This window comes from Balaenoptera musculus, chromosome 14 (genome assembly GCF_009873245.2).
Source record: "Balaenoptera musculus isolate JJ_BM4_2016_0621 chromosome 14, mBalMus1.pri.v3, whole genome shotgun sequence".
NCBI lineage: Eukaryota > Metazoa > Chordata > Mammalia > Artiodactyla > Balaenopteridae > Balaenoptera > Balaenoptera musculus.
Genome location: NC_045798.1, coordinates 76,793,178 through 76,809,978, shown reverse-complemented (window position 1 = coordinate 76,809,978; position 16,801 = coordinate 76,793,178). Strand labels below are relative to the sequence as shown.

Genomic DNA, 16,801 nt, shown 5'->3' with positions numbered 1-16,801 from the left:
AATGTTCCATAAGCACTTGAAAAGAATGTGTATTCTGTTGTTTTTGGATGGAATGTCCTATAAATATCAATTAAGTCCATCTTGTTTAATGTATCATTTAAAGCTTGTGTTTCCTTATTTATTTTCATTTTGGATGATCTGTTCATTGGTGAAAGTGGGGTGTTAAAGTCCCCTACTATGATTGTGTTACTGTCGATTTCCCCTTTTATCGCTGTTAGCATTTGCCTTATGTATTGAGGTGCTCCTGTGTTGGGTGCATAAACATTTACAATTGTTATATCTTCTTCTTGGATTGATCCCTTGATCATTATGCAGTGTCCTTCTTTGTCTCTTGTAATAGTCTTTGTTTTAAAGTCTATTTTGTCTGATATGAGAATTGCTACTCCAGCTTTCTTTTCATTTCCATTTGCATGCAATATCTTTTTCCATCCCCTCACTTTCAGTCTGTATGTGTCCCTCAGTCTGAAGTGGGTCTCCTGTAGACAGCATATATATGGGTCTTGTTTTTGTATCCATTCAGCTAGTCTATGGATTTTGGTTGGAGCATTTATCCATTCACATTTAAGGTAATATTGGTATGTATGTTCCTATAACCATTTTCTTAAATGTTTTGGGTTTGTTATTGTAGGTCTTTTCCTTCTCTTGTGTTTCCTGCCTAGAGAAGTTCCTTTAGCATTTGTTGTAAAGCTGGTTTGGTGGTGCTCAATTCTCTTAGCTTTTGCTTGTCTGTAAAGGTTTTAATTTCTCCATCAAATCTGAATGAGATCCTTGCTGGGTAGAGTAATCTTGGTTGTAGGTTTTTCTCCTTCATCACTTTAAATACGTCCTGCCACTCCCTTCTGGCTTGCAGAGTTTCTCCTGAAAGATCAGCTGTTAACCTTATGGGGATTCCCTTGTGTGTTTTTTGTTGTTTTTCCCTTGCTGCTTTTAATATTTTTTCTTTGTATTTAATTTTTGATAGTCTGGTTAATATGTGTCTTGGCGTGTTTCTCCTTGGATTTATCCTGTATGGGACTGTCTGTGCCTCCTGGACTTGATTAACTATTTCCTTTCCCATATTAGGGAAGTTTTCAACTATAATCTCTTCAAATATTTTCTCAGTCCCTTTCTTTTTCTCTTCTTCTTCTGGGACCCCTATAATTTGAATGTTGGTGCGTTTAATGTTGTCCCAGAGGTCTCTGACACTGTCTTCAATTCTTTTCATTTTTTTTTCTTTATTCTGCTCTGCAGTAGTTATTTACACTATTTTATCTTCCAGGTCACTTATCCGTTCTTCTGCTTCAGTTATTCTGCTATTGATCCCTTCTAGAGAATTTTTAATTTCATTTATTGTGTTGTTCATCACTGTTTGTTTGCTCTTTAGTCCTTCTTGGTCCTTGTTAAACGTTTCTTGTATTTTCTCCATTCTATTTCCAAGATTTTGGATCATCTTTACCACCATTACTCTGAATTCTTTTTCAGGTAGACTGCCTATTTCCTCTTCATTTATTTAGTCTGGAGTGTTTTTACCTTGCTCCTTCATCTGCTGTTTGTTTCTCTGTCTTCTCATTTTGCTTAACTTACTGTGTTTGGGGTCTCCATTTCACAGCCTGCAGGTTCGTAGTTCCCATTGTTTTTGGTGTCTGCCCCCAGTGGCTAAGGTTGGTTCAGTGGGTTGTGTAGGCTTCCTGGTGGAGGGGACTAGTGCCTGTGTTCTGGTGGATGAGGCTGGATCATGTCTTTGTGGTGGGCAGGTCCACGTCTGGTGGTGTGTTCTGGGGTGTCTGTGGCCTTATTATAATTTTAGGCAGCCTCTCTGCTAATGGATGGGGTTTTGTTCCTGTCTTGCTAGTTGTTTGGCATAGGGTGTCCGGCACTGTAGCTTGCTGGTCGTTGAGTGGAGCTGAGTCTTGGCATTGAGATGGAGATCTCTGGGAGATTTTTGCCGTTTGATATTACATGGAGCTAGGAGGTCTTTTGTGGACCAGTGTGCTGAACTTGGCTCTCCCACCTTAGAGGCACAGCCCTGACGCCTGGCTGGAGCACCAAGAGCCTGTCATCCACACGGCTCAGAATAAAACGGAGAAAAAAAAGAAAGAAAGAAAGAAGAAGATAAAATAAAATAGGGGCTTCCCTGGTGGCGCAGTGGTTAAGAATCTGCCTGCCAATGCAGGGGACACGGGTTCGAGCCCTGGTCTGGGAAGATCCCACATGCCGCAGAGCGGCTAGGCCTGTGAGCCACAACTACTGAGCCTGCGCGTCTGGAGCCTGTGCTCTGCAATGGGAGAGGCCGTGACAGTGAGAGTCCCATGCACCGCTATGAAGAGTGGCCCCTGCCCGCCGGAACTGGAGAAAGCCCTCACACAGAAACGAAGACCCAACACAGCCAAAAATAAATAAATTAATAAATTTATTTAAAAATAAAATAGTTATTGAAATAAAAATTAATTATTAAGAAAAAATTTTTTTAAGTAATAAAACAACAACAACAAAAAACGGACAGACAGAGCCCTAGGACAAATGGTAAAAGCAAAGCTATACAGACAAAATCACACAGAAGCATACACATATACACTCACAAAAAGAGAAAAAGGGAAAAAAGAAAATATATTGTTCCTCCCAAAGTCCACCTCCTCAAATTGGGATGACTGTTTGTCTCTTCAGGTATTCCACAGACGCAGGGTACATAAAGTTGATTGTGGAGATTTAATCCGCTGCTCTTGAGGCTGCTGGGAGAAATTTCCCTTTCTCTTCTTTGTTCGCACAGCGCCCAGGGTTCAGATTTGGATTTGGACCCGCCTCTGCGTGTAGGTCGCCTGAGGGCATCTGTTCTTTGCTCAGATAGGATGGAGTTAAATAAAGGAGCAGCTGATTCGGGGGCTCTGGCTCACTCAGGCTGGGGGTAGGGAGGGGTACAGAGTGCGGGGCGAGCCTGCGGAGGCAGAGTCCGGCGTGACGTTGCAGCAGCCTGAGGCGCGCCATGTGTTCTCCGGGGGAAGTTGTCCCTGGATCACAGGACCCTGGCAGTGGCAGGCTGCACAGGGTCCCGGGAGGGGAGATGTGGATAGTGACCTGTGCTCGCACACAGGCTTTTTGATGGCGACAGCAGCAGCCTTAGCGTCCCATGCCCGTCTCTGGGGTCTGCGCTGATAGCCACGGCTCATGCCCGTCTCTGGAGCTCCTTTAAGTGGTGCTCTGAATCCCCTCTCCTCGCACACCAGGAAACAAAGAGGCAAGAAAAAGTCTCTTGCCTCTTCGGCAGCTCCAGACTTTTTCCCGGACTCCCTCCCAGCTAGCTGTGGCCCACTAGCCCCCTTCAGACTGTGTTCACGCAGCCAACCCCAGTCCTCTCCCTGGGATCCGACCGAAGCCCGAGCCTCAGCTCCCAGCCCCAACCCGTCCCGGCGGGTGAGCAGACAAGCCTCTTGGGGTGGTGAGTGCTGGTCGGCACTGATCCTCTGTGCGGAATCTCTCCGCTTTGCCCTCCACACCCCTGTTGCTGCGCTCCCTTCCGCGGCTCCGAAGCTTCCCCCTCTGCCACCGGCTGTCTCCGCCCATGAAGGGGCTTCCTAGTGTGTGGAAACCTTTCCTCCTTCACAGCTCTCTCCCAGTGGTTCAGGTCCCATCCCTATTCTTTTGTCTCTGTTTTTTCTTTTTTCTTTTGCCCTACCCAGGTACATGGGGAGTTTCTTGCTTTTTGGGAGGTCTGAGGTCTTCTGCCAGCATTCAGTAGGTGTTCTGTAGGGGTTGTTCCACATGTAGATGTATTTCTGATGTATTTGTGGGGAGGAAGGTGGTCTCTGCATCTTACTCTTCTGCCATCTTGAAGCTCCTCCCCTGAAATTTATTTTTTCCTTATTGCTAATATCTTTTTTTTTTTTGGCTGCATCAGGTCTTAGTGCGGCACGCGGGATCTTCCGTTGTGGCGTGCGGGCTCTTCGTTTTGGCACTTGGGCTTCTCTCTAGTTGTGGCATGCAGGTTTTTTCTCTCTCTAGTTTTGGCGTGCGGGATCCAGAGTGCGTGGTCTCTGTAGTTTGTGGCATGCAGGCTCAGTAGTTGTGGCGCGTGGGCTTAGTTGTCCCGCAGCACATGGGATCTTAGTTCCCTGACCAGGGATCGAACCCACGTCCCCTGCATTGGAAGGAGGATTCTTTACCACTGGACCATCAGGGAAGTCCCCTTATTGCTAATATCTTGAAAATTCAACGTAATCATAATTTTGTTGTAATGTCAAAGTGTATGTTCCAATTGAGAAAACATCCTAGGAGAAAACATCCTGGTTTTAGAGTGTGAGAGGCACCACCATCTCGTACTTGGAAAACAGGGGAAACAGGGTCCTCAGTGAAGAGACAAGTTGTATTTAAAGTAAAAAGGATATTCTGAAAGAAGTTGAAAATACACAGAACGCTTATTTACAATAAAAACAAAATTTCACATAGCACAATAGAAAGAAAGGATAGAAAGTAAAAAATTATAAAAGAACTGGTAGGAGGGAAGCAAAGAACAGTAAGACAATGATTGCATGCAGATAAAAATATGAGAAAACTATCAATAAATATTTACGGAGTTTTACTATACATGCAGATATAGAGATGAATAAGAGATTCTTTTACCCTCAAGAAACTTATAGTCTAGTCAGGGAGACAAGAGGTAATTGCAGGTAATGATAAGTGCCACTAAGAGGGTAAAATTGGGGTATATGATCAAAAATAAAACAGGGCAAAAAGTCTTACATTTTGTCTAGAGACTAAACATGAGGGGAGTGAGGGCTCTATATAGCTCTGCTTTTAGGTCAGTTGAAATTACCACTAAATGTTGTTTAATGGTTAAAGAACAGGTTATTGATGAGCACTTCCACTGTTTATTATTAATACACAATAAACTGCATGATTTAAATCCACGAGCTAATTTAAAATGTACAATTTGATAAGTTTTGACATCTGTGTATACCCCTGAATAGATCACCACAATCAAGATGAACTTGTTCATTACCAAAGGTTTTCTTGGTCCCTTTGTAATCCTTCCCTCTTATTCCTCACATGTGCCCTGTTCCTAGGCAAATACTGATCTGTTTTCTGTCACTGTATAATAGTTTACATTTCTTAGAATTTTTTATAAATTCATACAGCAAGTACTATATTTGTCTGGTTTCTTTCACCCAGATTAATGATTAAGGATTTTCAGACTGATCTGTGTTGTTGTATCTGTCAGCAGTTCATTCCTTTTTGTTGCTGTGTAGTATTCTACTATAAGGATATGTTAAAATTTTTTATTCAACCGCCTGCTCTTGTATATTTGGGTTGTTTCCCTGATTTTAGCTACCATAAATAAAGCTGCTGTGAACATTATGTAGGAGTCTTTGTAGGAACATATGCTTTCATTTCTCTTGGATTGTAATATCCATGAATGGAATGACCAGGTCATATAGGTGGTGAAGGTTTTAACTTTTTAAAGAAACTGCCAAAAAGTGTTCCAAAGTGACTGCACCATTTTGCATTCTCACTAGCAAAGATGAGATTTCTAGTTACTCCACATCTTTGCCAAGACTTGGTACAGTCTCAGACATTCTATTAAGTGTTATGGTATTCTCATTGTGACTTAATTTGTATTTCCCTAATGACTAAAGATGCTGAGCATCTTTTTCATGTGCTTATTTGCTATCCATATATGTTCTCTGTTGAAGTATCTGTTTAAATATTTTGTCCATGCTTTTAAAATTTGGGCTGTTTCCTTATTATTCAGTTTAGAGAGTTCTTTAAATATTCTGGATAAAGTCCTTTATCATATATGTTATTTGCATATATATCACCCAATCTATGGCTTACCTTTTCATTTGCTTAGAGTGGCTCTCAAAGAGCAGAAGTTATTGATTTTGATGAGAGCAATTTTGCTGAAGAACACCATACTTTTGGTGTCATATATAAGAAATCTTGGCCCACCTTCCAAGGTTTCAGTGAATTTTTCCCATGTTTTCTTCTAGAAGCCTTATGGTTTTAGAAGTTAAAGCTATGATCCATTTGAATTAACTTTTGTAGATGGTGTGAGGTATGGTTTGAAATTCATTTTTGGAGGTCTATAGATATCAAAATGTTCCAGTACCAATTATAAAAAAGACTGTCCTTTCTGAATGAAACTTACTTTGCATTCTGTCAGACATCAAAAGATTATCTATGCATAAATTAATCTCTTGACTCTCTATTATGTTCTATTGATCTATTTGTCTACCTTTATGCCAATAAGATACTGTCTAAACTACAATATCTTGAAGTCAGGTAGCTGAAGTCCCCCAATTTTGTTCTTCTTTTTTAAAGTTGTTTTGGCTATACTATGTTATTTCCATATGAATTTTAGAATAAACTAATTAATCTCCAGAAAAAACGCTGGTGAGAGTTTGATTGGGATTGCACTGAAAATACAAATCAATTTGCTGAAACTGACACTTTGACAATGAATCTTCTGATTTATGAGCACAATATATCTCTTCATTTATGTCTTCTTTACTTTCTCTCAGCATGTATAATAGTTTTCAGTGTATAATCCTTTATCAGATTTTTCCCTATTTCCTATTTTTTGATACTTTTGTAAATGGTATCTTTAAAAGTTCAATGTTTATTTGTTGCTAGCATACAGAAATATGATTCACATTTGTTTACTGATCATGTATCCTACAACTTTGCTAACATCACGTATTAGCTATAGCATCTTTTTTTTTTTTTGGGCCGTGCCATGCAGCATGCAGCATCTTAGTTCCCTGAGCAGGGATCGAACGCACACCCCCTGCAGTGGAAGCGTGGAGTCTTAACCACTGGACCGCAGGAGGTCCCTATAGTATTTTTTTAATGTAGTCCACAGGATTTTCTACATATACAATCATGTTACCAGTGAATTTAGAGTTTTATTTCTTCTTTTCCAAAATGTGTGCCTTTTATTTCTTTTTCTTGCCTTGTGTTGGCTAGAATCTTCAGTATGATGTTCAGTAGAAATAGTGAGAACAGATATCCTTATTTTATTCTTTATCTTTTATCATTAAGCATGATGTTAGTGATAGTTTTTCTGTAAATATCTTTTATGAGATTGAGGAAATTCCTCATAATTCCTAATTTCTTTAAAATTTTTATGGGAAATGCATGTTATGTCAAATGCTTTCTTCTGAGATATGATTTTTTTCTCTTTTAAAAAATTTCTTAAAATGGTGAATTACAATGACTGATTTTTGGATTAAATCAACCTTGCATTCCTTGGATAAACCATTTGGTCATGATGTATTAGCATTTTTACATATTGCTGGATTTGATATAGTAAAATATAGAATTATATAGAATTTCTGCATCCAATTCACAAGGAAAATGACCCTGTATTTTCTTTGTTTGCAATGTTTTTTATCTGACTTTGATATCAGAATTATTCTGGTCTCATAGAATGAGTTTGGAAGCATTCCCTTCTCTTCAGTTTCTAGAAGAGTTTGTGGAGAAGTGGTATTACTTCTTCCTTAAATGCCTGGTAGATTTTACAAGTGAAGTTATCTAGACCTAGAGTTTTCTTTGTCGGAAGGTTTTTAAGTACAAATTCAATTTCTTTAATAATTCAAAGTTCTTCAAATCTATTTCTTCTTGAATGAGCTCTGGCAATTGTCTTCTTTCAAGTAAAGTTGCTCATAACATTCCCATCTTATCCTTTTAATATGAGTAAAATTTAGGGACTTCCCTGGTGGTCCAGTGGTTAAGACTCTGTGCTCCCAATGCAGGGGTACCAGATTCGTTCCCTGGTTAGGGAACTAGATCCCGCATGCCCCAACTAAGAGCCCGCACGTGACAATGAAGATTCCGTGTGCCGCAACTAAAGACCCAGCGCAGACAAATAAGTAAATAAATAAATAAATATTTTAAAAAAGAAAAGAAATCCAGCGGTATATATTTAAAAAATATATAATAAGTAAAATTTATAGTGATATAACCTTGCTCATTCCAGATTTTGATAATTTGCTTCTTCTCTCTTTTTCCTAATCAGTCAGACTAGAGGTTTTCCAATTTCATTAACCTCAGAAACTCAGTTTTTTATTTTATTAGCTTTTCTCTATTGTTTTCTGTTGCCTATACCATTGATTTACACTCTCATTTTTAATATTTCCTTTCTTCTGCTTACTTTGGGCTTTGCTTAGTTTTCTTTTTCTAGTTTCTTAAAGTAGAAGCTGATTTTCATCAATTTGAAATCTTCCTTCTTTTCTATTATAAACATTTTGGTGTCATAAACTTTCCTGTAGCTTTAGCTACATCCTGCAAATTTTGATGGTTTTGTTTTCACCTTCATTCAGTTCAAAATACTTCATAATTTCCCTTTTGATTTCTTCTTTAACTTATGTGTTATTTGGAAATATTTAAAATCCTCTTAAATATTAAGACTTGCTTTATCACCTATATCTATTTAATAGATATAATATGATCTATTTTGATAAGTGACTCATACGTATTTGAAAACATGTATTCAGCTATTGAAAGATGAAGTTTTATAAATTCTACTTATGTCAAGTTAGTTGACAGCATAGCACAAGTGTTCTATATCCTAAATGATTTTCTATTACCTTATTCTATCAATTATTGAGAGAGCCAGCTTGAAATCTCCAGTAATTTCTGCCTTTTAATTGGAAGGATAGATCATTTATATTTAAAGTGAGTATTGATATGGCTGGGTTTTAAATCTGCCATCTTGCTATTGTTTTCTGTGTGTGCTAGCTATTCTTTGTTCCCTTTTTCTTCTTTTTCTGCCTTCTTTTTGGCCTCTCAATGTTTCTCATATATTCAACATATTTCTTATACATTGTTTAGTTGATCATTAACCTAAGTCTGTGATAAAACATGATTAACCTGAAATATAATCGTAGTATATTATAACATTATTTATATTAGGTAAATATTAGTTTAATGTCTTTTATATAGTTGAGTAAAACTACCATTTAATAAAAAATAACTATATATTTTATTAAATTTAGTTTTTGCCAAATACATTACAATAACTGAGAGAGTAACTGTACTGCTATCTTCCTTAAGAGAACTTCTATTTTTGCTACTTCTATTTTTGCTAAATGATCCATGGGATAGTTTAGGGACCAATGGGCTATACCTGATTTAAAATGATGGCCTCCTGATTTCTATACAATACACTCCTTGGTATTACTTTACTAAGGTAAAAGATTCAAACTGACCTATTCGCACTAAGAAGTCAAAATATTCCAGAGTTAGGAGATAACACTAAACAAAGCATCATTTCTTTTCCTATAAGATTTTATCAGTAAAATAATGAAGTTCTAAGATTGGCTCCTATTCAGAAACACAACTTATATTCTCTTATTCAAAATATTCTCTCTTAATTGCTGTTATCTATCATCTTAATTATTATAGCATTACTGAAGAGGTTTTAGCTAAACTGAATTTATAAGTACACATTAATCTGTACTACTAAGTAAATGTTTTAAAGTTTAAAAAAAAGCACATTTTATAAATACATGGAAATATGAGTAGATTACATAGTTATAGGGGAGTTGTAAAAAGCTCCCTGGAAAGAATGAGAAGTCTTTATGTAGAAAGAGGAAATCTATAAGCCAACAGAATACTAGACTGGGAAGCCTTATGGAATTTTACAATATGTATAACTTTTTAAAAAACTAAAGAAACTTGGGCTTCCCTGGTGGCGCAGTGGTTGAGAATCTGCCTGCCAATGCAGGGGACACGGGTTCCAGCCCTGGTCTGGGAAGATCCCACATGCCACGGAGCAACTGGGCCCGTGAGCCACAATTACTGAGCCTGCGCGTCTGGAGCCTGTGCTCCGCAACAAGAGAGGCCGCGATGGTGAGAGGCCCGAGCACCGCGATGAAGAGTGGTCCCCACTTGCCGCAACTAGAGAAAGCCCTCGCACAGAAACGAAGACGCAACACAGTCATAAATAAATAAATTAAAAAAAAAAAAACAACTAAAGAAACTAGATAAAAGAGAAAATAAGTATCTTATAAATTAAAAAGGAAACAAATCATCGCGTATTAAAAAAAAAAAACCGAAAAGAAATTGTACCTGATCATCATTTTCATCTGAAAAGGTTATTGATGTCAGCTTGTAGTTATTCTTCAATAAAAATTCATTGACTAAGAAGTTTAGAGCTCTCTTTTCAAGAGGTTTGATTGGCTCCTAGAGATAAATAAAAGACAGACACAATACTGTAAGTCTTCTTCCTTCAATACTTGTGCTACCATTTCATACAGAAGATACTTTTAGATCTGTCATTCACCCACCTGAATTTCAGGACTTGATTTGTAATTTTTTCGTTCCTGTAAAGGAACTTCGTGTTCTGGTGGAAGAAAATATGAATAATATTTTACTATTTTACATTAGAAAATATCTCAGCTACTTCTACATTGTCAAAGTAGAAAAAGTCTCAAAAAAGTTTATGTACACCACCTGCAGCCTTTGTCAGGTTGGCTCGGAGGGCCTGAATGGTCTCCTTGGCTTTCCGTAGTTCAAACTCCAGGACTGGACAGGGATTTGGAATAAACACACACAGGCATCCAACCAAGAAAAGGGAAACAAAAATAAAAAAAGAAAAAGCAAGGATGGGTATGAAAAAAAAATACAATTTGTATTGAAAACAGAAAGCATGCAATCTTTATGAAACTTGTGAACGCATGCAGCAGAGTTGATTTGCAAGCAAACTGGTGAATGTTTTCCATAGTTTTAGAATACAGGGGACTACTGATCAAATGTTCCAGCTGTCTGACAAGGAATAGCTCTATTTAAAAATAAGATCTATGGCATACTCTCCTTTAGGTAAATAAAAATCTTAGTAATTTAGGTGGTTATGTTTCACTCAGTCTAGGTAAGAAATGTAATGGAATGTTTTCAGGTGACATAATTTTAGGGGAAAAGACAAAAATTAGATGAAGTCCTAGCAAATATACTTAAAGAAAATCTTAGGATTAAAAAAAAGGTATTTTAAAATGCATTATCTAGAATAATGTTATAAATCAAGATACAGAAACATTAGTGAATATAGTCCTTCATTAAGATGTTGAAAGAACAGGGTTTAAATATTTAACAAATGTGGGATGCCTATCAATTTTTCTACAAACAAGTATGTCTTCTATAAATAAGCACAGATATGTTAAACACATATCTAAAAAAAGTTCTGAGGGGTTTATTTTAGGTTTCATTTAAAGCCAAAGGATAGAAATAGTTTGTCCTTTAATTTATAATTAAGATCATTCTAAAGCAAATGATTGAGTACAATTCTACAAGTGTGGTAATCTAAGGATACTGAGTAAATTTAAGTAGAATTTCAAAGTTTCTGACAACTCTTCAAATAGATATTTGTTCATAGTAAGAGGTACTAATGAAACTTAAAGATTTCTCCTATTACCACAGAGTCTGATTATAAGATAAACATGAATACTGAGGAGACATTTTAATGAGCTCTTTAAAATGTTTCATCATGAGCAAGATCTAACTATATGTGTCTTTGCTGGGAATTTTCTTTAAAATATATAAATACTGCTCTGAAGAAAAAGCAAGCTTAGATGTGGGGGAAAAAAACCATTTCTGTGAAGTAAAGCTCTGAGAAAATTAAGTGATCTTTGTCACAACTGGATATTTAAAAAAAATTATAATTTAAATAGTTCTGCATAAAAATTAGCAAATTTAACACTTTAAAGATGCATTTTTTCCTCACTGACTAATAAACAGAATAAAGAAGATGGCAAATGAAATGCTATCAGAGACAACGAAGCTATAAAAATATATGGAAAAAATAGAATTCACTCAGTTTGCATATTTTCATTAAAAACTTAAGATGTAACTGAATCACATCTAGTACATTAAAGCCAATTATTTTGATGCACAGAATTTCACTGCAGCAACATGGAAGCACAACTAAAAATCAGATGACATGTACGTGACTATTTCTTTTTTGGTAGTCAGCAATGCTGATCTGCAAACATTTCTGTGCAACAAAGTTAAAACATTTCCTAAAACTTACACTTCTGGAAACTCTTAGAGTTTGTGTTTAAAGTCAGACTGCACACATTCAATGTGTTAGGTAAGTACAGAATAGGTTTACTTTTCTTTTTATTTCAAAACTTTAGGTAATTTATTTTGATTTAAAAGCACTTAACTATATCACAAGCAAAATGAGTATACATATTATGCTTCCAGTATCACTTACAATTTACTAACATATTACAGAACAATTGCAGATCAGAAATGCCCTGCACCAGAATGAAAGAAATATGAAAAAAATAAATTTAAAAAAAACTGGTTAAAACACAAACTGTGAAAAAAACTCAAATTCAACTGGTGAAAGTTTAGGTGACCAAGAGCAAAACACTAAATGATCAAGGCACAGAAAGCCAGAAAAACCCATGTCAGACGGCAAGAATTTATATTTTTATGCACATCTACACATACATTGCCAAATGTCATTAAAAGGTACCAATGCTCTGAAAAGATAGTGCTTATCAAAATGAATTCACTCTGCTGCATGTTTCTTAATATACAATATAGACTTTAAAAGACAAAGGCATATCTTTGAAGCCATAGCACATCTCTATAAAGGCACAGTATGATCAAGTATTTGCAGTTATGTGAGAAAGTTTCACAAGAAAGGTCTGAACAGCTATATTTACACATATTTAAATTTGTCACTTCTTCATTAAAAAAATATTGGATTAAATCTCAAAATTTATTATCCTGTAAAGAGATACATTGTACCAAGCAACCTCTAAGTATTTTTCAAATATTATAATTCTTCATAAAAATGTTTGAAGTACATGTTTTTTAAAAAACACTGTAGGAACCAACTACCAGCCTGCTCACTCCACTATCCCAACCCTCCACTAGCCCAACCCTGCTGAATGCAATTTTATTGGAACTAAAGTAATCGCAAAGACATAGGTATATTCTAATACTGCATATTACAATCTTACCAAAATATTTAATGACTAAGTCAGTATAAGCAATTCTAGATTAGTTGAAATAGTTATTTCCTAAATAGGGTTGGATAATACTGGCATTATATCAGGGGTACTTGAGAGCTTCAAGATCAGGTGCTCATGACTTGGGATATATACAATTGACCATGTCGAGACACCAAAGGTGCAGTGTTAAATTTCAAAGCAGAAAGAAATATTGATTCTTTGTTGCCCCAACTAAATATATTACTAATATTATCTCGAAATATTTGTTAGTCTTAGTTCTTTTGGCACAAAACTCAAAATAATACATATTTTAGATCTTTCCTATAATACTGATCAGAGTAAAGTATTTTTCATTCCCATTTTTCTTCACTAGTGAAGAGTTCATATCATTAGGGCTGAGTCAAGGACCTTGCCATCTCATAATAGACATGAAATTGTCTTCTTTCAAGTCAGAATTTCTTGGATTTCTTTCCCCCTGAATATAAGGTGATTTTACGTCATAATAAAATACCACTTCCCCATCCTTAATACTCATTTTATTATCCCAGGAAAGGTTCTAGGAAAAGAGGAAAATTCTCATAAGAATATGAGTTAGAATAAAAATATATTCCTAAAATAATACAAAAATCCCCAGACAGTACCATCACCACTCCTTCTGGGTTTAGAGAATACTCCCTGCCTATTACAGACTTAAGAAAGGTAGAGGACTGTTACGCATGACTTAGCAAATAGTGAGAAATAAATGAAAGGAAGCAAGATGCAATCTCCATGGTTTGTAGACATTTCGTTTTCTATATTCTTCTGAGGGGGAAAAAATTCCTCCTCCTTAAACTTTAAAAGAAGAAAATTCTTCCCATTATTGTTCCTCCTGCTCAGGTTCTCTTACAGATTCCTCTATCATTCATCTCAAAGTTGGTGTTTCCCAGAGTGTCCTCCCTGGTCCTTTTCTTACTCTATATACTGGGATGATAAACATTTCACTCTTACAGTTTTACTCTCACCAGTACTCTTAAGATTCAGAAATCTTTAAACTTTTCCCCCAAGATAAACAGGGCTACCTGTTTATCACCTGGACATGCCCACTTGAATGTTTCATAAACTTTGAATTTTAATCCTATCTAAATGAACTTCATCATCTGCCTTCCCTCCTCCTGCAGTAGCTCTTCATTAAGGGCACCACTATCTACCCAGATGCCCAAATAAGAAACCTGGAGATTACTCTTCACTTACCTCTTGCCCTTACTCCCACATTAATTAAATGTCAAGCTATAATGATTCCAGCCCTTGAATCCTAAATAACCATTCATCTCAATTGTCTCTGCAATTGTCCTAGTTCAGACCTTTATGGCTTATATAAATTTTAACAATTTACAACTCATATCAAAGGCTTGTTGCCCTTAAAAGGCTTGTTGGAGCATCTATCCTATTTTAAATCATACAAAACCATAAATAAGATTTAAGTAAAGTTGAAAATAAGAAAAACAAAAAAGTACTGCAAACAGGAATTAAAGATAGCTGTACTAAGGAAAAATATATTATAATAAGACAGATAGGCTTATTTAATCCTGATAAAGCTGGATATGTATGCTGCAGCCCAACAGCTAAGGAGTGAGAGGGTTACTGATGATGCTTCTTACCCAGGGGGTAAGGCCAGGTTATCCCACAGGCAAAAATTTGAATTTCATTTTAGAATGTTTACTAGATTACGAAGGCTTAAAAAGGCTTCATATGTCTACTTTGTTGTTTATTGTTCCCATAACAGTATAATACCTTGAATATAGAGGACTCAACAAATGTTAGCTGTATGAATGGGCATTCCAGTACTTGATGCCGTATCTAATAAATCTAAACATCAGTGATCTTACCAGCATTCAGTAGTGTCTTTCCCTGCAAATTAGAAAGAACAGCTTCTGCAGTTCTCTAGATCCCAATACAAAAATTAAGGTATGAACTAGAGAAGTAATACAGTAACAGGTAGAGGTATGAGAACAAATAAAGTCAGAGACTCTGATGCTAAAAGATGGATCAAGTGAACCTGAGACAGGGATATAGATGGTTCTAAAATCAACAAGTTCCTTATCACTATTTCCAAAGTACTGAACATTTAATTGTATTACAGACATAGACAGGTTTTAGTACAAATTCCTTGAGGGCAGAAACTCTGTCTATTTCATGCTTCTGTATCTAGCGCCTAACATAGTACCTAATACGTAGCAGATGCTCAAAATGTCTAATTAAAGAATGGCAATCCCAATATTTAGAACATAGATGTCCCTTGCTATCCTGAAGAAAACTTGAAAATTTAACATCTACACTGTATGTACACTGTACAGCTTTGTTTAATAACATATAGAAAGTCTTTTACTAAAAAGTCAGTTAAATTAAGCTCATTTTGGTTTGGTGTCTACTAAATTCAGAAGTGGAAAATAATTTAAATGAAATGCTTTTGAAATTTTACTTTTTTTTGAAAGAAAATGACTATGTTGAAACAGTCTTGCATGGGAAAGATAAGATTCTGCTATCCACATGAATGTACAGATGAGTCAAAGCTCCAGCCTGGTACTTAAAGATACATCGTGAGCCCTGGAATAAAAACCTGTATGTTCACATCCTGATTTTGCCCTTTAACCGTACGGAGGCTACTGGGAAAAATTTTCAATCTCAGTTTTCTGATCTATAAAATAAGGATATCATGACCTATTTTGAAGGATTGTTCACAAGGTTAAATAAGTATTTTATATAAAGCAACCGGAACAGTGCCTGGCACAGAGCAGGTGCTCAATAAACATTTGTCCATTTAGAGATCTTTTCCTCTTTAAAGGAACACCTGTACAGACTTGAAAAAATAACCAGATTTTTAAATTTAGGGAAAAGATGATAAGAATGATGCTGAACCCACATGTAGTAGTATATATATGTCTCATAAACAGCAACAGTTTATTAAAGCCTGGAGCAGACCCTACATTTGCATCGTGGGGCAGTGGACTCAATACCTGTATTATCTATAATCTCCTTCTGCCCAAGACTGGTATATGAAAATAAAAGAGATTTTTATTCTTTCTCAGTGAGGTTTACATGTGATCCAATGATAGATGGCAGGATAATTATCTTTTCTGGATTATTCATTTTTTGATTAGGTTCTAAGTTACTAGCAATGGTTAGCAAAGAGCCAAAACTCTTTTTGTAAATGGGAATTGTGATTAATTGAAATTTTCATCCACATGTCACACATTTGGTTCAATAACAGGCGATGGCACAAGAGCACTAAAAGTCTAAATGCCATTCTCCTGGAATAACATACATTTCCTTCCCTTTTCCAATGAAGATGGAAGACACCACTCAGTCACTCATTTACACTGAAGTATAGTTGATTTACAATATTGTCTTGAGCTTCAGGTGTACAGCATAGTCATTCAATTTTTTTGTAGATTACATTTCGTTACAGGTTATTACAAGATAATAGGTATAATGCCCTGTGCTACAGAGTAAACCCTTGTTGTTTATCTATTTAATGTAGAGTAGTTTGTATCTGTTAATCCCATACTCCTAATTTGTCCCATCCTCTCCTCCCTCTCCTCTTTGGGGAACCATAAGATTGTTTTCTAGTCTATAACTCTGTTTCTGTTTTATACTGATATATAGATTCATTGGTATTATTTTTTAGACTCCACATATAAGTGATACCACATAGTATTTCTTTCTCAAGACAGCATATATTTATACATTAGCATTATATAGTAAGCAAAAATTACTTTATCTCCCCAAACTTAGAGACAAGAGTATAATCTTTAGATTAAAAATATAAGGTCAAAACTACCAAATATTTAAAATATTCACTCTTAGTTATGCTTAGTTATAACATTTTGCTT

The 16,801-nt window shown here is 36.0% G+C and overlaps 1 protein-coding gene across 7 annotated transcripts in view; it reads right to left on the bottom strand.

Moving 5' to 3' along the window:
- The window catches only part of RELCH (RAB11 binding and LisH domain, coiled-coil and HEAT repeat containing), a 123,203-nt gene that overhangs the window by 85,992 nt on the left and 20,410 nt on the right, over positions 1-16,801 (bottom strand). For 5 of the 7 annotated variants that reach the window (XR_005022619.1, XM_036874862.1, XM_036874863.1 and 2 more), the window contains exons 3-5: positions 10,426-10,497; positions 10,260-10,315; positions 10,042-10,155 (exon numbers count right to left, since the gene is read on the bottom strand). Coding sequence is in view for 6 of the 7 variants with exons in the window: in XM_036874862.1 (XP_036730757.1) it covers positions 10,042-10,155; positions 10,260-10,315; positions 10,426-10,497 (242 nt within the window). In the remaining variant the exon portion in view is untranslated. The remainder of the gene's footprint in view (positions 1-10,041; positions 10,156-10,259; positions 10,316-10,425; positions 10,498-16,801) is intronic. The other 2 variants (XM_036874865.1, XM_036874866.1) reach the window with 1 other exon arrangement.